At 38.1% G+C, this 22,686-nt stretch overlaps 1 protein-coding gene across 1 annotated transcript in view; it reads left to right on the top strand.

The window, feature by feature from the left end:
- The window catches only part of GLIS3 (GLIS family zinc finger 3), a 615,291-nt gene that overhangs the window by 507,730 nt on the left and 84,875 nt on the right, over window positions 1–22,686 (top strand). The window contains exons 7-8 of the mRNA XM_069540769.1: window positions 1,368–1,529; window positions 5,552–5,662. Coding sequence (XP_069396870.1) covers window positions 1,368–1,529; window positions 5,552–5,662 — 273 coding nt within the window. The remainder of the gene's footprint in view (window positions 1–1,367; window positions 1,530–5,551; window positions 5,663–22,686) is intronic.

The following is a 22,686-nucleotide window of genomic DNA, read 5'->3' as shown; positions in this document are numbered from 1 at the left end:
TCTGTTATAATAAGTAAGAGAACCAAGGAATTTTATAGCATTTCTTGTAGTAAGCTTAAGTTATACCTGCTAATTTTTAATGAAAACCATCTTCAATTTACCCTTCTTTACTTCTGTTCTCCCCACCAGCCCCACACTCCTCTCTAAGGAGTGAGGTTTCTTAGTTGCAGTAAACATATTATGTTTTGTTCTGATAGTTTGGGGTTTTTCTTCTTTGGGCCATGCTCCGCAGCATGTGGGATCTTGGTTCCCCGACCAGGGATCAAACCCGCACCCGCTGCATTGGAAGCACAGAGGCTTAACCACTGGACCACCAGGGAAGTCCCTGATAGTTTTTTAATTGCAGTTTTCCTTGCATTGGGAACTCTAATGGCATTAAAATTGTCAAAAGGACATAATATTCTGGGGCTTAGCATCAAAGAGAAAGTTAAAGGATAAAGGCCCATCTCACATTTATGCGTCATGTATAGGCTTTCTCTAACGCATTTTCTATTAGATAGTCGCTTCAAGGATTGAAATCACTTTGACCCTCTAATAGTAGCTGATATTTTGCCCACAGAAGACAGTAAGTAAATATTACCATCAATAAATATTATTGACAAACCAATGAAGCATTTCTTGAGATCTTCAACTTTTTATTTTAAGCTCTTCTCTTTAAGAACCAGGTAACAAAATTTCTTGAAAAAATAGAAATAAATAAAACTATAACTTTATTTGGAATATGATTTAGCAGTAAATGAATTCTCTTCCAGTTCCTTTTTAAAAGCATGTTAAAAACTTTATCTCATTAGGCTTGGCATCACCCTGTATATTAACAGGGTCACTCTTGGGAGTTGAAAACCACTTAAGATAGAGTTAAGAAAGTTTATGATCTTAATGATTCAGCAGACACATGTCCTTTTCATCTCTCACTCTTGGATATTCTATTTACTTTTTTTCTCATACATCACTCTTTTTTTGTTAGTTTATTAGTTGTAAAAAGTTTCTTCCTTCCTGATTCTTTCAATTTGGACCAATTTGGAAATGGAAAAGTGTGTTAATTTTTTAACAAACCTTTAAGGCACGCATTAGTGTATTTTTATTAACTGAGCCAGATGGCTCACAGCAAATTTTCTCTGACATAAGTAATCACAGAAATCAGTTTGGGACCCAAATCTGGTATGGAAAGTGGCATGTATATTCAGTGGAAAAATCCAGTTCACATAAACATACGGATCTTTTTAGAAGTAATATTGTTACTGTTTGGATTTCATTTTATTTTTTTGTTTTAGGCTAAGTACAAACTAAGGACATTTATTTTTCCTGTCCCCCAACCCCAAACATTCAAGGTCCTTCTCAACAACCAAAAATTGTTTTCTTTTTTGCAGTTTGAAGGTTGCAAGAAGGCCTTCTCAAGGCTCGAAAATCTCAAGATTCATTTGCGGAGCCACACAGGCGAGAAGCCGTATTTGTGCCAGCATCCGGGCTGTCAGAAGGCGTTCAGTAACTCCAGTGACCGCGCCAAGCACCAGAGGACACATCTGGACACTGTAAGAACGGCAGGAGCTTTCCAGCTTCCAGCCCCAAGCCCCGGTGTGCGGAAGTGCCCGTTTGACAGTGGGACGGTGAAGGTGTTTGCTTTATGACCTGCAGGTTATAGGGAGAGTGCCAAGGGCAGCAGTGAAACCTGGTAAAGAGCCAGAAGGGGCCCTGTTTGGTTCTTTCTTTTCCATTTTTCTGTAGTCACAAGTTATCCTAAATATTACAGCTGCCTGGGACAAAGGGGGTTCCTTGGTTACCTCTGTATACAAAGCAAAGGCACTTTAGGGGCTGTCATATAGTAGATTTTAGTACAGAGAATGACTCCTAGAGATTGGACATTGAAGTAAGTGTTCAGATATCAAGATATACTAAGATAGATAAGATACGCTATTGTTAGAAATAGGAAGCACTTTTTTTCTTACCCTGGTTCTTTTCTTCTTGACATAAGAACTTTGAGACTGGCATGATTTTTGAAAGTGAATCCAGCCTTTTGCTTTAGAAACCACCTGGTATTTTCACCTTCAAGTGATCTAAAAAGAATCAGCAAATCTTTCCCAAGGGTTCAGTTTCATCACGCTTCCTATGTGTTAACAGCCACATATCCATTGACATAAACCTTAACTCTCTTAGTGCTGAAACATTTTGTTCATTTGCTAATGCCCTTTCCTTGACTCTGTCTTTTATTTTCTAAATTATGTTGATTGTCTTCCTTTGCATTTCTCAGGTTTTGATGCCATTTTCTTTACATGAGGCCAGGTAGATTATATGTAATTTTAGTTCACTTAACAAAGCCATCAGGATAAATGTATTATACACATCACAGATCTGTAATCTCACGTTCTTGCAAGTAATGTATTCATGACAGTACTTTTTCAGTGTTAACATTCTGATGTCTATTATTAAACTACACCAGAATTTGAATTTTTAAAAGATACTGTTATTTCTACACACCTTCTCATACATATTTAAGATTCTTCTGATGTTATAGCTGACATATTTATTAAATTTTATATTAGTCTCTATTAGTCATATTAATAGAAGTCATTTTAGCTATATGTCACATAACTTTTCTAAACAGAACTACCTCCTGATATATATATATAAATGGGATGGTTTGCCTAGTAAATATCTGACATATAGTTAGTGTAATATGGGTGTAAGATGGACCTTTCTGCTATAGCTGAATTGAATTCAGTGATTTTAGGACCAAAAGAATGGAATATTAAGTGAATAAATTTGGTGAATAGCAGTATTTTTTAAAGGTAGAAGAAGGAAAAAAAAGAATGAATTATGTTAAAATGCCCGATTTTACATGTCTAAAATGGTCTTGGTAGAATCTAATAAATTTTCCAATTTGTCATTAAACTTTATCATGGAAGAATGAACATTCATGAGACAAGATTGTCTTGAGAAATTGCTTCTTCTCTAGCTAGTTATCTATAGTTTGAAAGAACTATTGTAAGGCTAAGTGTTATGGCTCTACAATACCCTTTGCTTGGAGCTAATTTTAGCTAATCAAACTAAGAGCATTTTCTAAAATCATTTTGAATTAAAAAATATATATCCCTTTTAAAAACTTTTGAGGAAAGCTACCTAAGATAATAATTTCATGATTAAGTTCAATGCAGTAGCTTTTAAAACTTAGCTGTTTTTATTTTTTTTAATTATTTCTCTATTAAATCTTTTAAAACTGTCATTTTTCCTTTGAAGTCCAAACTACCTTCTGTTTAAATTTTTATTGCATTTAACAAATTGGTAAGTTCTTTTAAAATCTTTTACAATTTTAAGAAATTAAACGTTTATTTAAAGAAGGAAACGGTAGTTGCTTGTAGAATTTATTATTTAAATTTAGGTCCCCATTCCCTTTCATTAAGTACTCCTTACACTAATGCTGTCAGAATTTTGGATAAAGTATTTCTTCAATTAAATGGATTCTTTACTTATAGGAAAATGATTTCCCCATAAAAATTACTGAGTTCATAATTCTAACCCTGAAAAGTGTTATTAATTCATTTCTCTATTAGCATCTTAATGTCTCAACAGGGGAAATAGTTTTATAGTACAAATGGAAAATAATGAAGAATATAGTTTGATGAAGTGTAACATGCCATTTAAAGCTCAGGTAATCTGAGTTAAAATGACCAGCATATCAGTACCACTTAGACCATCCCCTGATGTTGCTCTTTTGGCATACTGATCCCAGGTGGCTGATAGCAGAGGAGAGAGTGACATCTCAAAATCAAATACAAAATGACATTACCCATTTCTTATCTTTCTAACCCAAGTAATGGTGACTATTGTGATAATTATGGCATCGATTTATATAACACGTTAATATTCCCAAAGATTTTTACATACAACATCTCTAATGCTCAAAACATGAGCTCATGTGGTCACAGCATGACTGCCAATAAAGATGTTGGCTAATTGCCCCCATAACACCAGGGAAGGACAGGGAAGACTAGGGCAAGAAAGCTGTGTGAACCCAGAAAAGGTTCCCAGGTTAAAGGAAACCTTTGTTTACCCAATGGAAACTTCTTGGCAAGTGACTTCAGCCCATAATTGGCTCATCATTTTGCAGAAACTGTGACATATTGAGAGGCTGGTTCGTCCATTGTTTACTGTTAGATCCCTGATATGTAACACAGTGTCCAGAGTGTTATGGGAGCAAAAGAGTTGCTGGGTGATTTACTCATTCAATCAATCAGTCAGTTGATGAACAAACACATCAGATAATCAAACTTAGAATTCAAATTGGGAGTATCAAACTAAATTATTTATTCATGACTTTACCTTGTTCTTGGAATCAAAAATGGTAACAGTAGCAACAAAAAAAGTGAATCACATATATGGCTTCCTGCAAGGCAAATAATATAATCCACATACATGTTGGCCTACAAAATGACAAGCAAGTGCATGAAAACAGGAACAAAATATAAACAGTAGGGGAAAAAAACTGAGTTTTCGGGAGGGTTAGGTCAACAGAACAGCAGGTTTCTAAAGAAAGAATTCTATTGTAGAGACAGGGTTTTAATTCTCTTCCTTACATTCCACCTCATGCAGGCATAGCTTTAATATGTCACCTGATGAGATACTAAGTAGATGAGTGACTGTTAATACATCTTATAAACACAGTTAATCTTGTGATTTTTTTCAGTTCTTAGGATAAGCAGATTTTTATTTATTCTACAATTTAAAAGCCGTATTCCCAAACCTTTGGTTTGAATTTCGTTGTTACAATAGGAATAGTTGCTAAAATTTGAATCAATGTGTAGTGCTCTCATTCATTAATTCATCATTCCTAATTAGCATCCACCAATCACCAGGGACATGAAAATAAAAACGATTCTAGACTCTGCCTTAGGCTCCACACCTTACATCTCTCAGGCGTATGGGGGAATTGGAGTAGCCAAAACTTATGTTCTCGCCATGCTCAGCCTAACCCAGGCTTAACACCAGGACTCCTCTACTACTAATAATATTAACGTTTCTCTGGCTGATTTTTCATGTGTCTGTTGTTTGAAACCTACTGTCTTTTACTCACTTTCCACTAATTTTCCCTTTTAATTTTCTCCCTCTCTCTTTCTGAATCAGGTTTCTTCTGAAACATTCCCAGTCTTTTCTGGACTTTTCTACAGCTTCTTTATACCTGAACTCTTAAAGAGTATGTGTTTCCTAATTTCTGACAGTACCAAAGATTGTTTTCAGGGGAACATAACTGTAAGTATGACTGAAGATACTAATAATTTCCATATTGAAAAATGCCACAGGAGGTTTCGCGGTAAGAGTGCATTCTGTAGCAGTCTCTTAAAAGATAAGCCATCTCTTTGTTTCTTGTAAGTTTACTCTTCTCTTCACCTTGCTGCAAACTTTCTGGGCTTTCTAATTAAAATGAATGAGTATTACATAGCATTTCACATCAGTCAGTTGGTAACAGTTCATGCTCTGAAGTCAGTCATCTTTGAGTAAACCTTCCCCAGTTACCTTTATGATTTAACCACAGCTGTTTTTTTTTTTCTTTCTTATTTAGAAACCTTATGCTTGTCAAATTCCAGGATGCACCAAACGCTACACAGACCCAAGCTCCTTAAGAAAGCATGTGAAGGCACATTCTTCCAAAGATCAGCAAGCAAGGAAAAAGGTAATTTTAAAAGAGAATTTATCCAGCCAGGACAAGCACATTTAAATTCCTCTTGCAGTACTGGGAGCTTCTGCAGGGCATTGGTAATTCTCATACTTCTCAAGGTATAACATGTTTTAGGCTCTGAGTAGAGAAGTCGTCCATGAAGTAGTAGCAAGGCTGTGATTTTCATAACTGATGTAACCAGATATGAATTTCTGGGGAGGGTTTGTATAATAGGAATTGGAGGAAATTAGTGAAAGTCACCTAAACTGGAAAGTAACAAAATTCAGTCCAAATAGCTAAAGAAAATTGAATTGGGAAAAACAGCACAACAAAAACCCTTTCTGGAGATAAGTGCTTTTTCATAAAATATCAATTGGCTAAAATAATTACGTCTGATGAAGCAGGTAAGGTAAGTATAGAGCATTCTTCCCTTTAAGCTTAGAAAAAACCACATTCCTTAATAAGTATTACGTAAGAAAGTCTGAGAAAGGAATTGAACCTAAAATTACTTTGACATCAATGAGGGCTTAGTGCATCTCTCAGAGTTCATAGAAATTATAGTATCTCTCAGATTTGGAAGAAATGTTAAAGATCAGCCTGCCAAGCCACCTGACTTATTCTCCTGACCTCATAAAATCTCCAGCAAGTGGTTGACCATGCTGTGCTTTAACACCTCGAGAAATGAGGAGCTTACTGCCTTTCAAGGATTTTCTAATAACTGAGTTTGTAAATTTTTGGACCAAAAAGTATCTTCTGATCATGGCAGAAAATAAGTTGACCTGACCTTGGCTTTTTGAGTGTTTCATTTGTGTTCAGATGGGTACCTGGTTCATCTAAGGGCCCTTCATAACAAATTTAAGGGAAGTTTAAGACTCTGCTTATTTCAAGTGATTGAACCCCATGGTGTGAATAAACCCTATGGCCGTGGTTTTCAGATCACCATGGCTTCTAGTTAACTAGAATCTTTTATTCTTTTATGATTTATAGGGATTTAACTCTTTTGTGTTGGGAAATGCTCTGTAATCTTTTTGTTACTTGAGATTTTTTCTTCCTTGAGAGGTGTTAGCACAATGCCGGTTGAGGGCTCATATATGGAAACAATTTGACCCCTTTGCTGTGAGTTAGAAAAATGGCCAGTCAGAAGGATTTGATAGATATTCTTAACGGCATACATACCCACTCTTGTAAGTCAATTGTTAAAATTATTTTTTTCTCTATAAATATAGTTAAGTGTCTTTAATTGGAATCCCAATAAACTGATAACAGATGATCATTATCAAGAGATGATAATAGATGATCCTTCAACATGGATTGGATATGTTCCTGTATTTTAAAACAGCAAAGAAACTGCTAAGTGAATTAATAATATACATAAAGTTGTAAGGAGGATGCTTAATATTCTTAAAATAACACACCATTGTTGCATACTGTTAATTGTATAGGAGGACCATTGTCTAATGTTTTTTGTCATTATCCATGTATATCTTATAAACTTGAAGTAATAAGTTGTGCTTGTTAAAAAATAAACCTTGCTGAGAGTTTCTTCCCCCTAAATCTGACCATTCTCCACCTCCAAGTTGTCCCAAATGTATGAGGTTTTACTGTAATAGCCAATCTATCGTAAGATTGAAGAGCACCTTCACAGAGAATAACAACCGTCATGGGCATGACAGAATGTAAGTCTCACATGTAGACAAGTAAGCAATAATATGATATTCAGCTTAAGAGGGTAACCTAGGTTGACAGTAGGTATGAAAACATAATGGGATATTTTCAGGAATTACTAATGGTTTCTATTGTTCAAACATGGTGTGTTTCAATCTCTTTATAAAGGAAGAATAGTTTTGATTATGTGAAAGATTCTTGAAGCACTAATTTAAAAAGAAAATCAGATCTTAAGACTACAGAATACAAATTTATAAACAATTTGCAGACAGCCTTCAACAGGCAATCCAGATAACAAGGATATGCTTTCAAGGAGCAGTATTATAATCTAATGTCAGATATTACAATATTCTCTTAATTTTGTCTTATGTAAAATGAGGTATTATCTCTCCAGTGATTTAGCTTTTGATGTTCACTCTTTTTCCTGCGAGTGGTTGAATTGGATTTGGCTGACGTTCTGACGTTCATTGCTTAGTCCTTAGTGACAAGTTACTGTGTTTACTTTCCAAATTTTAACCTGTCCTTTTAATCTGAAAATTTTAAAAATCCTGTGTGGATCTGTAATGGACTAATTTGTGGAAATTAAAATGATGAAAGTTGCTCCATCCAGTAAAAAGGGGAAATGTCACTCCCAGGAGAAGCAGTGCTAATAAACCTCAAATCAATCAATCCACATTTTCAAGCCTTGAGCTGGTATTCCGGTGTGTAGTATTTACATGGTACAACGTTGTTACTAGACCTCAGAGAGGTTCTAAGTGCTATTCACATCAGGGCTTGGTATTTGAAATATTTCCTGGCAGCAATAATAAAAAAAAGTAAGAAACAATAACCCTTTTAAGGCAGAATTAAGATTATTTACGACTTTAATTAAAAATTGAAAACTGGCATCATTTCAAAAAGCCTTTACAAAAATGTGAATTCATCAAAAATAACCATAAAAATTCCAAGGTGATAAAGGCACTGTGGAGTAATGGTCCCAGCCCTAGGGAATTGTTTTGTTGAAAAGAATAAAACCCTTTTCTGTCACACCCTGTTAGTCATGGACTTGTTTAATATGCCCTGCCTGCCTGCCTGCCTCTAATCCTCTTTTTAACCTCCCCCTAGACACTAAATGACATTATTTTGGTCTTAACATGGCCGGCTTTATGAAGTCCTACAGTGAAATCATGGCCAGTGACAAGGCATCCTCACCCATAAGACAAATGTTTATTAGGATGGGTAGAGATCTCATAAGTGATGCCCTGGTCATGGGCATGTGGCTCTTTTCCCACACCTGTTGGATCCTACTGAAAACCAAGAACCTGAAATCTCAGCTTAATATTATTCAAGCTATGAAAAGAAAGAAGAAGGGAAAAAAAAAAAAAAAACCCTCTGCAAAAGAATTGGGATAATTTGGCTCATTGCATGCAGAGAGTAACTTTTCTCTTTGTCTAATGTGTGCACACCCACACATCCCATCAGGTGACATACAGACTTCTTCCATCGAATGTGCTTTGCAGATCTTGAGTCCATTAAATAGTGGGCTACACAGATAAATGAGCAGCAAAATACTCAAGTCACCAGCTATGGTCTCCAGAGTAGAATTCAGAATAGAATTCAGCTTGCAGAGCAAAAGACAGAATCCATCCTTCAATTCTGTCTGATAATGAGTGTTGAAATAAGAGAAAACTAAGGCAATAAGCCACTTGAATTTTTCCTCAAGCCTGTGAGCTTTATCAGAATTTTTCATTTTCACCTTGGAAGTGCCACAAACAAGGAGGTTTCCTTCAACTCTGGCCTGCTACCAACGTGGACTTTTTAAAAGTGAATACAAAGAATGCTGGGCCGGAAGTTAGAGATGACATGAATCTTTCGTCCATTTCACACTTCCACAGAGATTCCAGACTTTGGGTGTGATTCCTTAAATGTTTGTTAAACATTCACCTTTGACCCACCGTGGTTGATAGCTTTCACTTTTGTGACCTCTATGTGGGCTGTTTTAAACCAAGCAAGTATAGTGTGAATGCAACACGTATGTATATTTCCTACTTAGGGAACAGCTTTATATAGCTTTCTGGCTAAAATAGAGCTGCTTATTTAATGCAACTCTCTTCATGTAGAACTGATGATCCTCTGGAATCTGTTCAGAGCCACCACCACCCCATATGTACTCAAAACTATAAACAATTTCATTAAATACAACATAGGCTCACCTTGCTTTGTGCAGTTATTGGAATCTTAAAAAAGCTATGTGAAAAAATACATTTTCCCCTGAATGAAAGCATGTATAAAAGAGCTAGTGAGGCTCACTTTTCTATCAGTTGTTTTCTGTCATCATCTACGTGGCATACGGCATATACAAATGGGGTACACAATCAGAGGCCTTCCCAGATTTTGACAGTCCTCTTTCTATCCTCCCTGCCTCCCTTCCTCCCTTCCTTCCTGCCTTCCTTCCTTCATTCCTTTTTTTTCCTGCTCAGGAATAAATTAAAAATCATTCCAACTCTCAATGGAATGTCAGTCATGGGCACATATTACAAATATATTATTTCAAGATGAACTGGTAGCTCCCCTTCTTCCTCTCACATTTAGGAAGTCATATTGGAATTTGAGTAATAGTGATGCTATTACAGGGATGACATTTAAAGGGCACTAGTGTGTGTGTTTTTTTTAAGTGGGTCACATTAAGTCTTCTGCTTTAACAATTGTTGCTGACAAATTACATACTTTACACCCCAGAATGATGGTGAGACATACTACCTGCCTGAATGTCTTGATGTCTCAGTTGAGGGTAATGGATTTCAAGAAAGGTACTAGGTATGCTTTTGTAAAACAAACAATTTTGGTTCAAAATAATGATGCTAACTAATAATTAAATTTAAATTTAAAAAAGTCAAGTTAACCCCAGATTGATTATACTGATTTGGAGTTGAAACCAATTGCCTGGAGGCTTCTATTTTAAGTAGATACAGTATGAAACCAGCTATGATTTTGAGAACATTTTGATGCTACATGGTGATTGGAGCTTTTAAAAAGGAATTGAGAATTCACATTTGGGTGTGGGAAAGTGGAGGGGTAGGGGTAGTTGTCCATAAGAGTAAACAGTTAGTGAGAAAAAACATCTGTTCATTTCTGGAGGTAATGGAAAAACTGTTTTCAGCCTTGTGAATACAGAAAAAATAAATATTCGCATCTCTGAGCCTAGCCCAGTGTCTTTTTTAGCCCGTAAAGCAGTGTTTCTCAAAGCATGTTCTTTAGAACCTTATCAGATCCTTATCTTTAGGATCTTATCAGATAATTCTTTTTTTCTTTTTTTTTATTTGGCTGTGCTGGGTCTTAGTTGCGGCACTCGGGATCTTCATTGCCGTGTGCGGGATCTTTTAGTCGAGGCATGCGGAATCTAGTTCCCTGGCCAGGGATCGAACCCAAGCCCCCTGCATTGGGAATGCAGAGTCTTAGCCACTGGACCACCAGGGAAGTCCCTCAGATAATTCTTTTAGAAAGTTTTTTGTTATATAAATTTGGGAAATGCTGAGTTGAAAAATATTCAATGGTTTCCTTCTTGCAAGAGTTCTCAGAGCCTTGAATGTACCAATATTCCAGAGAGAAAATAACATTAAGCATTGTTCAAAATCACTTGGCCAACAAAACAATCTTCTTTTTCCTCTAGAGCATCTCATCAAACTACTCTTCTGTAAATTACTTGAGAAATACAATCTCAAGTAATTTCATTTATTCCATTCAACAAATATTTATTAAGCACCTACTGTGTGTCAGGCATTGGATAAGACCCATGGATGCAAGTGTGCATAAGACAGACATATTCTCTGTTCTCATAGAGCCACATTTTCTTGATGAAGTCCAGCAACAATAAAAAGATTGACAGAAAATAAGTAACATAAATGTAGGCAAGGAAGCAGTGAGGGAGTTGATATGGAGATTAAAGAGGGGGGCCTGTTGAGGTGAGATGGTCAGGAACACATTCAAGTGACCACTTTAGAAATGAGAAAACTGTATTAGCTGCAAAAAGTTTTAAAGCACTCCTTAAGTTAAAATACTGTACCTTTCTGCTTGAGCTTCTTTTAAATAATTCTGGTGCTAACTAAGAGCACAGCAGTAGATGTCAGGATCATCTTAGTTTGTTGTAATCAAACTTTTTGGCAGCCTTTCCTCAATTACAGTGTCATTAGAGGGACTGGATGCTAGACATTGAAAAGCATAGCTTATTATCTCCCACCTAAGAAAATGACTCAGATGGTCAGCATTTGTGGTTCGCTGAGTAATCAGCACAGGTAGCGCAAGTGAGGCCCTGCATCAGCTCTGGGGATTTAAAAACAAGTGAGATCTGAATTTGCCCTCCTACAGATTATATTCCAATGAAGGACACATGGAGATACGTGCTGTCTGTATGGTAGGAGAAATGCTGTGATTAAAGTCACACAGAGCGTGCTTGTGGAACATGGTATCTGGGAGTTCCTTTGTGACTGACAGAGATTCTTAAGGAGTGAAGTCTTAGATTCTATTATTTGAAAGAAATGGGGAGATCTTTGGAGTTCTACATTGTTCTTGATTATATTACAGTTCTTTGTCATATGTGGCAAAGTAGTTTTTGTTCTATCCCCCTTGAAAATTCTTAATTGGAACAAAAAATAGGAGTGTTTGGCCCTGCTCTGGCCAACGATGTAAGGAATGAGGACCGTATGACAGGTGCTTTAGTGAGCTATTTTATAGAAATGGTTTCTAGAAAATTGTTTTTTTTGATTGATTGACAGAAACCTAAGCTTCTCCTTCCTTTTCTCTTATTAGATTTTGTGGATTCTTGATAAAAATGATTTTGGAATAGAAACATTTTTCCCAGACTTTCTGCTGCCTAAACATAATGTCCTAAAATTTCATGACACAGCTCATCGTGGCCCTCCTCGGGTTTTTGCTCTGTCTCCACTTCTGAAGTACTGGTTCCCCGTGGAATTACTGCTTCCTCTGCTAGTTCTCTCTTGTCTTTCCTTTTCATATTCAACTGAGTTTTGTCTTTGATATCCATGGGTAATATGTTTCTATTTGTTTGTGTCTTGGCTCTCTGAGCTCTAAAGATTTATTTTCAGGTGACTTCACACAAGGGCTTGGATAAGCCTAATGTGAAAACTTTTCGTGGTGGTTGCTGGACGGGTGGCTGTGTCTCAGAGTACTGTTTGGATTGGACGTCAGGAGGTATGGGCTCCTTTTATGCAGTGCTATGAATTGCTTTGTGACTTAGCTTAATTTACAGTCCCCTAGTTTTTCCATTTCCCCATCTTCATAGCTATCTTGAAAGGCAAACACGGGGCCTCAAAGGTGAAAGGGTAATCATTTCAGTGTTGTTACACATACCTACAATCCAGGGCAGTCTATTGTGAATGACAACAGAACAACAGTGTCCTTGGAAATATTTTTTCTTTGTGAGAACTGAATATTCTTGTAGGTGAAGTCCTCTTTTAGTGATGACTATAGATATAGTCTTTCTAGGTCATATGGTTGTTTGGATGATGGAACAAAAAAATCCAAATGAGGGAAAGGAAGCTGAGACCCAAACCAGAGGAGATTAAAATCAAACTTGAACCTATGATATTTGGTTCTATTCATAGGTTATAATCTGGGATCCATGGACCATAAAGGAATACATGGAGGAGTGGGTTTTAGGAAGTTAATGAAATCCCAGAAATTATGTAAAATGTATTTTTCTAGGGAGAAGCTCCATAGATTTCACTGATTCTCTGAAATTAAGACTTTCTAATGACCAAAGGGAAAAAAAGAAAAAAAACTCCCACAAAGGGACACAAGGAAACACTCTGGGAGTTGTGTTACATGTCTACTACCTTGATTGCAGTGATGGTATCATGAGTGTTTGCATATGTCCAAACTCATCAAGTTGTCCATATTATTATATGTGCAGTTCTTTGTATATCAATTATACCTCAATAAAGCTGTTAAAAAAAGACCCTCTGAGCCAAAAGAAATGCAGGATGGCCTAGTGACTGTTCCACCTGGCTTTAATTATAACGCCCCCCAAAACTTTGCCCAACTAAGAACAATCTATGCTCTTATGTTCTGGGGGATTGACTCCTACTTACCCGGCATTTACTGTGTGTCTGATATTTTGATAAATGCTTGTGAATACAAAAATGGTAAGATAGGCTCCTTTCCCTTGAGACAACCAGAGATGTTAAAGCAGGACTTCGACAAGTGGTGGGATGATTGTATAGATAGTGAATTGAAGTATGGAGCGGAGGGTACAATAAATTAATGGAGGAGTCTGAAGCAATTGCACCACTTAGGATGGTATGCACTTTTACAAGATTTAATGAAGGCCTGGACAAGGATAGTGGCAGTTGAGATGAAAATGAGTGGACAGGGGCTTCCCTGGTGCCTCAGTGGTTGAGAGTCCGCCTGCCAATACAGGGGACACGGGTTCGTGCCCTGGTCCGGGAGGATCCCACATGCCGCAGAGCGGCTGGGCCCGTGAGCCATGGCCGCTGAGCCTGCGCGTCCGGAGCCTGTGCTTTGCAACGGGAGAGGCCACAACAGTGAGAAGCCCGCGTACCACAAAAAAAAAAAAAAAAAAAAAGAGTGGACAGCATGTGGTGATGGATTGGATGCCAGGGATGAGGGGTAGAGTCAAGATGTCTCCAGAGTTCTTACTTCTAGGATTGGATGAGCAGTCCACAGGTGAAATTTCTTCTTTCTCAGGGAAATCTCAGTTCTGCTCTTAAGGCCTTTCAGCTGATTGTATTAAAAATTGACTGTATTGACCCACCTCCTAGAGAAATGGAAATAAAAACAAAAATAAACAAATGGGAACTAATGAAACTTAAAATCTTCTGCACAGCAAAGGGAACCATAAACAAGACAAAAAGACAACACTCAGAATGGGAGAAAATATTTGCAAATGAAGCAGCTGGCAAAGGATTAATCTCCAAAATTTACAAGCAGCTCATGCAGCTCAATATCAAAAAAACAAACAACCCAATCCAAAACTGGGCAGAAGACCTAGATAGACATTTCTCCAAAGAAGATACACAGATTGCCAACAAACACATGAAAGATGCTCAACATCACTAATCATTAGAGAAATGCGAATCAAAACTACAAAGAGGTATCACCTCACACCAGTCAGAATGGTCATCATCAAAAAATCTACAAACAATAAATGCTGGAGAGGGTGTGGAGAAAAGGGAACCCTCTTGCACTGTTGGTGGGAATGTAAATTGATACAGCCACTATGGAGAACAGTATGTAGGTTCCTTAAAAAACTAAAAATAGAATTACCACACGACCCAGCAATCCTATAACTAGGCATAAACCCAGAGAAAACTATAATTAAAAAAGAGCCATGTACCACAATGTTCACTACAGCACTATTTACAATAGCCAGGTCATGGAAGCAACCTAAATGCCCATCGACAGACAAATGGATGAAGAAGATGTTTTACATATATACAATGGAATATTACTCTGCCGTAAAAAGAAACGAAATTGAGTTATTTGTAGTGAGGTGGATGGACCTAGAGTCTGTCATACGGAGTGAGGTAAGTCAGAAAGAGAAAAACAAATACCGTATGCTAGCACACATATATGGAATCTTAAAAAAAAAAAAAAGGTTATGAAGGGCCTAGGGGCATGACAGGAATAAAGACGCAGATGTAGAGAATGGACTTGAGGACACGGGGAGAGGAAACAGGGAGAGGAAAGGGTAAGCTGGGACGAAGTGAGAGAGTGACGTGGACATATATATGCTACCAAATGTAAAATAGATAGCTTGTGAGAAGCAGCCACATGGCACAGGGAGATCAATCAGCTCGGTGCTTTGTGACCACCTAGAGGGGTGGGATAGGGAAGGTGGGAGGGAGATGTAAGAGGGAGGAGATATGGGGATATATGTATATGTATAGCTGATTCACTTTGTTATAAAGCAGAAACTAACACACCATTGTAAAGCAATTATACTCCAATAAAGATGTTTAAAAAAATTGACTGTAAATGTTAATCACATCTAAAAAAAATACCTTCATAACGATACCTAGATTAGTGTTTTATTGCATAACTAGGGCCTAGAGGCTAGCCAAGCAGACACATAAAACTGACCATCACACCCAGAAACTAAAATTCATTATGTTAAAATTTAACTGAGGCTACTTTATTTGAAGGTGACACTAGCCATACAAAAATGGGGCATGGTAAACTTCAAAATGTAGTTTATATTAGTGCAAATTGATTATTCACTAGGAAAACTTAAGGAAATTATTTATTGGATATACTGGTTCTACTCCCTTTTCTTATACCAGTGATGGTTCAAAGCAAATTTGTTCATGCCAATTAATTTATAGATACTATGCTAAGAGAGTACAAGAGGATTATGCTTTAAGCAAATAAGCAGATACTTTTTTAAACATGTATTTTGTGTTATATATCAGAGAATTTACAGAATCATAGAAATTTATCATAATACGTTAACTTTTAATTCAGTCATTTTTGTCATAAGTTTGTGTCATATAATATTTGTTAATACAGTATGTTTGTATTATATTAAATGAAATAATGACAGTAAAATGCTTAGCATGGTGCCTGATACGTTATACATGGCCAATAAAGGTTAGCTGTTACCACTAGAATTACATCATGTAGTCCATTAAGGGTTTCTAAGAGAGAAGACAAGGGTTGTTGAAATTTTAGTGAGTTGGTTTTCCCCACTCCAGACTTCTCCATTAATTTATTTTACCTCAAGGAGATTTTAGCTGCTTAAAAACAATTAATGGAAACTGAGATTATGACATAATTGTGAATTGTTTATATATCCATTTTGTTTTTTCTTCATACTAGAAACACATTTGTGTTCATGTTTGTCTGTTTTAAAATCTCAACCAGACAAACTTACTGGAGAGAATCCATGTCTTTGGGTTGAAAATCCCTGCCATTTGTCAGTTTTCCTATAGGTATTGTTATGTGAATGGCAGATGGATGGATATAGATTTCATGCAGAAGAGCTTTACTTTTATACCCGTTTTAGACCTTGATTGTTTCCTGACTTTTCCTCTTCTAAATTGCTCTCATTTGTGAAATCTGGACAGTAACAGCAGTGCCGTAGGTATGTGGTAGCTACTAAGTGAGGAAACACACGTGCAGTGCTTGTTGCAAGCCTGCACAAGACGGAGCTCAATCCTTGGAGGAGGTATAGCTGTGGCCACGGTGGTGGGAGTTAGAAGGTGTTACGATAAAGAGCAAAGTGCCTTGTCGTCCCCTATTTCTGCTGGGGAAACTAGCTTTTATTAGCGGTGTACAGAGCAAAGGTCAGATAATGGCAAGAATTTTCTGAGGGGAGAAGAGATTTTTCCTGCCTCAGCTGTTTTATTTGGATTCTTGCTTGAGAAGTTAGAGGAACTTGACGAATAGACCTTTGAGCCTTCTGCAAGGCACCTCTTGAGTTGTTCAGCAAGTAGAATCCAGTCTCTGTGACTCAGTTGTTTTAATAGTGATGGTGATAACCTTATTTTGCCCACATTTAATGCTTTAACATTTCAGAGCCATTTTGTATACATTATCTTATTTGATTCTTTTGGCCTTTAGAGTCAGGATGAATTTTTTATTACTACTTCTACTCTCTTTAGTTTGTTTCTGAGAAATGAGAAAGTTTAGAAGTGGAAAGGGAAGCAAGTATGATGCCAAAGGTGTTATGCTGTTTTCCTACAAGGCCCACAGAATGTGCTCCAGAATTAGCTAATACTGCCTAACGCAAAGCCGTCCGTTAAGTCTTGACGTACTGTTTGCAATCTTGGCATTCCACAGAACATTTTGGCAAAAGATTATTCTCCCTCCCAGCAATCCAGACCCCTCTTTATAAACTCTAGCAAAGTGTCATGTGACATCTTAAATGCTCACTGTTTCCACTGTTTGTTGAGTCCAGACTAACTCTTAAGTAACTGTTAAAGGACTACAGATAGTCGCTGCCTCAATAGGGCTGTCCTTTTCACTGGAATAGAAAGATGTTTTTCTTCTTTTGGCGATGGGTGTTTGCTGTGCTGCCATTATAGGGGCCAGCTGTGGGCACAGCTGTAGTCCATTAGAATTATAAGCATCCTTAAATGGACCCTCATCTTCCCTGGAACCCAGCATGGGGAATCACATTCAGAAAGTTCCAAAAGATATTCGTGATGACTCTTCATGAAATCTTAAGCTTTCTGACTTTTAAGACATTTTTTTTTTATTTAGCAAGTCTAATATGTCCAAACATTCTTTATATTATTAAGTCAAAAATCTACCTTCCCGGAACACCCACACAGGAGCTCTAGTTCTGTCTTCCAAGTATGCTTCCTTGTTTCCATCAATGACCTTACTGATGTATGCAGAAATTCTGCATTAATATTCCTGTTACCAGCAATTTTTACTTACTACCCAGCTTCCGGATTTTTTTTAGCATACAGATGGCATGCCTTTCTATTCTCTCCCTTGCATTTGTGCCATAGGATACAGTTCCAGGTAGGGTCACAGGAGACCATCAGTGGTCTGATTACCTTATTGGCTGTTGAGGCAGCACTGAACTGAAAAGGCAGGGAACTGATGTCAAAGGGGCTTATATATCATACTAAGATGTTTAAAGATAGATCGTGGTCAGACTTCTGATTTAGAAAGATAATTATGGTGGTAATGTGGGGCATGAGTTAGGGATCTCGGGTGAAAGGAGACAAGACAATTAGTTTGGCATATTTTTGTTAATCGATGTTGTTTAGATACAGTGGCTCATCTAATTATGACTATATCCAGCAGGGCTATCATCAATTCCAGGTTTCTCAGTCTTCTCCAAAATGCTATCGTGAGAGACTTTACTAAATAAGTTGTTGTAATCTAGGCTCATTATATGTGTGCCTTTCAGCTAATGGTATCTAAAAAGGAAATGACGTTTCTCTGGTTGTTCTCAATAACCCCATCCTAGCTCCCATTGACTTACTTTCTCTTGAACTGCTCACCAACCTATATTATTTCTATAATCTTTCCAAGCATGAAGTTTAAGCATTCTGGTTATCAGTTGCATTTCTAGACTTTATCTTTTTTTGCCTTGTTGAAATTTGAGGTATGGATTTCTGTTTTTCCATTTTTCTGGGCCTTATCTCTTTGTACTTTCTCAAAACATATTTTTATAATCATGTTTACCAGTGTTTTTGGTAGCAGAGTTAGTGTAACATTAGAATCTTGAATTCCCTGACTAGTTAGTGGGCTCTCTTACTGTCTTCTCTCCTATGCTAGGCCTTGCTGTCCTCTCTCACCCTACTTCCAGCAATCGTTTTTCTAATGATTCTCATTTGGGACTCTCAGCTATGGGATATATAGAAGCCAGGTAGTAGCAGAATTGTGATGTAGTTGATCAAAGTGGCTTAACACTGCTGCGTATCTTTCCATATATTTTTCTATCATATATAAACATGGGGCCCCTCTGTTCTGATTCTTTTTACTCCGTAGCATATAGTAAAATTCACTGCCATGAGGAGCCTTTATCACTCAATATTGGCAAGAACATCACTGATCTCTGAAAAAGGAGACTCAAAAGGGAAAACAGTTAAAAAGGTGACAGAACACAACAGACAAGAAGCTCTGTTTCACAACAATGCTTTGGGCTAGCCTAGCATATAAGCACCAGCTATATAGGAATTTGATAATATTTACCCACTGTGGACTTTGAATAGAAATTGTATTTTGAGATGATAGTATTACAAAGGACATCTTTGATATTTCCTCATATGTACATAAGCAAACACAGAAATCAGATTTCATTTCTTTGTACTCAAATTAGCAATCAAGGATGATCCATTCCCCTGCTCCTTTAAAAGAATCTTGTTCTTTCATATGGAAAAATGTCAAGAACAAGTTCCCCAATTTTCAAGTCATAAAGATTCAGACATGTTAGGGTGCCCTCAATCTTGGCATAAGTGAACAGAGGAACCCAATGTTCATGATGTTTTCCCCACCTCCCATCTCTACCCCACTTATGAGCCCCCTCCCACCCCAGAATATTTAGCTTGAAGTTGATTAAAGCCTTCAACACAGCAAAACACTCACAAACTCAGTACCACTAAATCTCTTCAACCATTGGTGATGGCAAAAAGGGGTGAATTGGCATTTAAAATACCCAGTAATAACACAATGGGTGCAATTACCCATTTTTATTCTCTTCCCTTATGAAGTAAAGTGTTTAAAGGAAATGGGAAGAAGAACAATAAGAGCCATTAAATACCTATGTAGCACAGTTTACTGGGCATTTTCATGCCTGTTTAGCTCTTTAATCTTCACAACAGTTATACAAGGTCAGTGTTGCAATTATTGTAATCCCATTTTAGAGATGAAAGACCTAAGCTTCTGAGAAGCTAGCTGTCTTTACAAAGCACACTCAGTAAGTAGGAGAACCATACTCCAGCTGAATTTTTCTGACTCCACATCCAGTGCTCCTTTGACTCTACCATTCTTACTGTGGGCTGTCTGATTTTCCAACACGGGAAATTTTGTAATTTGTCCGCAAGTTCTTGGCATGATGATCATTCCCAGAAGCTCTGTAGTAGCCTTCTGTTAGAAGATGGTAGCAGGGCCCCTGACTGAGGCTCTGCCCCTAGAGGCCCCCATGCTTTGGAGTACCTTCCTCAAGTTTTTCTAAACCCTTTTTTGGTGACGGGGCCAGCAGTACCATCCAGGTGGGGAACCCTGAGCCCAGACTAATACCCACAGAGGTGCCAGCCCTAATTTCTCTCCGTCAGGGCATTCTCTCACCCTCTACCCCATATGTGGGGTCAACTAGGTGCCCTAATGAGCTTTTCGACATGCCTGTGAGATCATCTTGAGGACCTGTAGGCCAGACCTAATTCCAAGAGGGCAGCCTCGGGAGCAGATCACTTGTGCTGGCCAATGTGGTATTTCTTTTGCTGAATCACTTGAGATTGGCCCTCTAGTGTGATGCTGACATACTGATTTGGGGTGACTCAAATTGATTATTTTGACAGAAGCCCTACAAAATCTTTGCCTAGTGCTCTGTACATCCCGCGGATAGTCTTGTAAATGGCAGGAACTATAAAGCATCTGAGATTTTACCCTAGGTACAAGCTAGTAAATTAGCCTGCCACAGTTTCATGGATGCTGGCAGAAGACATGAGCCTCCTGGGTCAGAGACAAAGGTGAGGTTATTACTCACAGCAGTGGCGGTAGCCAGAGTATCATCTTTTTCTTTTTCTTTTTTTTAAATAAGTTTATTTATTATTTATTTTTGGCTGCGTTGGGTCTTCGTTGCTTCACGTGCGGGCTTTCTCTAGTTGTGGCGAGCGGGGGCTACTCTTCATTGCGGAACGCAGCCTTCTCACTGCAGTAGCTTCTTTTGTTGTGGAGTGCGGGCTCTAGAGTACAGGCTCAGTAGTTGTGGCTCTCAGGCTTAGTTGCTGTGCGTCATATGGGATCTTCCCGGACCAGGGATCAAACCCGTGTCCCCTGCATTGGCAGGTGGATTCCCAACCACTGTGCCACCAGGGAAGTCCCTCATCTTTTTGTTGTGCAAGTTTCTTAAGTCTCAGTTCCCACAAGGTGACACAAAGTGGGCCAGGTGACACTTGCACACTCAGTGGATTGTGTTAAAAGAGGGAAGTTCTGAGCTTAGGGAACCCAAATCTTTTATATAGATTCACCCTGCTACCCAAAAGTAGAGCATTCCTGTGAAACCTTTCTTCAGCAGAAATGGCATAAAGCAAAGAAGCAATTACCTTAGGACACATCTTGCTAACAGATGCACAAAATGAATGGAGATAAAGCACAGATGCTCACAGATGCAGTTCAATGCTATGGAGCCTTGATGCTGAGATGCCAAGTGTAGTGTAGTTCCTGGGGAAGGAGGTTGGTGGTGCCACTCTCACTGCTCTGGGTGTGCACTGCCTCCGTAACACCTGACTACAAAACAAATGCTGAACCCTATTTTCTCTTTTTGCCTTTTTTCATAAAAGCAAAAATCCTAAAATTTCTTTTGGTTAGAGAAAACAGGTACTATGTAGGTCTTCTGTAAAAGCAAAGTGGCATAAAGCAAACTTTAGAAAAGCGAGGGATACTTGTAATGGGTGAAAGTATGCCTGCCCTTTGCTAAGGAGGAAGATACTAACCTAGTCAGTTTTCCAAAGCCCTTTGGTATAGAAACATGCTTAAAAAAGATAGTCTAATAAGGGAGTCAGTGCCTCTGTTCCCAAGACGTAGAGAAACTTGAGAGACCCGTGGAGAATTGCCTCTCAACAGTAGGTTCTTATTGCTCCCTCTTGATAGCAAATGTGCAGGAACAGCCAAACAGTAACCCCAGCCTGCCCTGGGATGGCCCTAAATCTTTAGGATTGTCCCAAAATAAATGATTCCCAAAAGAAAAGACTGAAGCCAGGAAAGAAGGAACATGGATGTTTGAAAGAAATAATTGTATGCCTTGTGGGTCTGTATATAACTTGCCATTTCCATACACGTTTGTTTCAGATACTACAGCCCTGCCCATGGGTAGCTCCAGTTATCTCATGGTTTGATTTGTTCACCTGTACCTAGAATTATCTATACCACTAGCTTGTTACAGTGCTTAGAATTGCCCCCATTACAATCATTCTCTCCAGTTACTGTCTACAGACTGTCTCCAGAAGATCTTGTATAATTTTGTTCTGTTATATGGCACAGGCAATGCAACAGTCCCTTCACTCCCAGAATGTATCAATATGGCTTCAATTACAAATTTTCAAGTAGCAGGTCTGTCTTCCATGGATATTGTGAGAGGAAGGTGGTTTTAACGGGAGTATGAGATCAGAAGAAGTGAGAAATGATGGGTATACTTGGATCTGGGGGAGGTGTTTTCAGTAGGGTCTCCAGGGGATAAAGGAATAGTTTGCACCCACCGGAGGATAAGGCAGAGGAAAACCAAGCATTGGGGAGCATTGGAAAAAAATAGCTGGGGTGATGTTTTAGAAGTCACTCCACAATTTACCCTGGAGCCTATCCTCCTATTGGACTTTAAGAATAGATCTGAAAATGGGTTTTTTGCTATTCCATCTCCTTAGTTTTCCTTGGCTTTTAAAAAGAATGTAGGCAGTACATTCTAAAATGAATGTCAGGGGAGTGTTTTTAAAGGAATAACTCAAATGCAGTTGTGTTTGCTCACTTGTCTATCAATGTCACCCTTCCGTTTTGACGCCCAGCTCAGCATCAGCTGTGTGCGCTGTACGTGCAGACATCTTCAGCCCTGACAGCACCTGCTGTTCGTGGCTCTCACCTCTTTGGCCACACCCCTATGCAGATGCTGCCCTCAATGACTTGGATACCAAGCAGTGATATTTACATTGATATGGTTAAGTTAACTTTGTGGTGGTAAAAGCCTCAGT

The sequence above is a fragment of the Delphinus delphis genome, chromosome 6 (genome assembly GCF_949987515.2).
Source record: "Delphinus delphis chromosome 6, mDelDel1.2, whole genome shotgun sequence".
Classification (NCBI taxonomy): Eukaryota; Metazoa; Chordata; class Mammalia; order Artiodactyla; family Delphinidae; genus Delphinus; species Delphinus delphis.
Note: the sequence above shows the minus strand (reverse complement) of the source record. Positions and strands in the feature narration are given on the sequence as shown.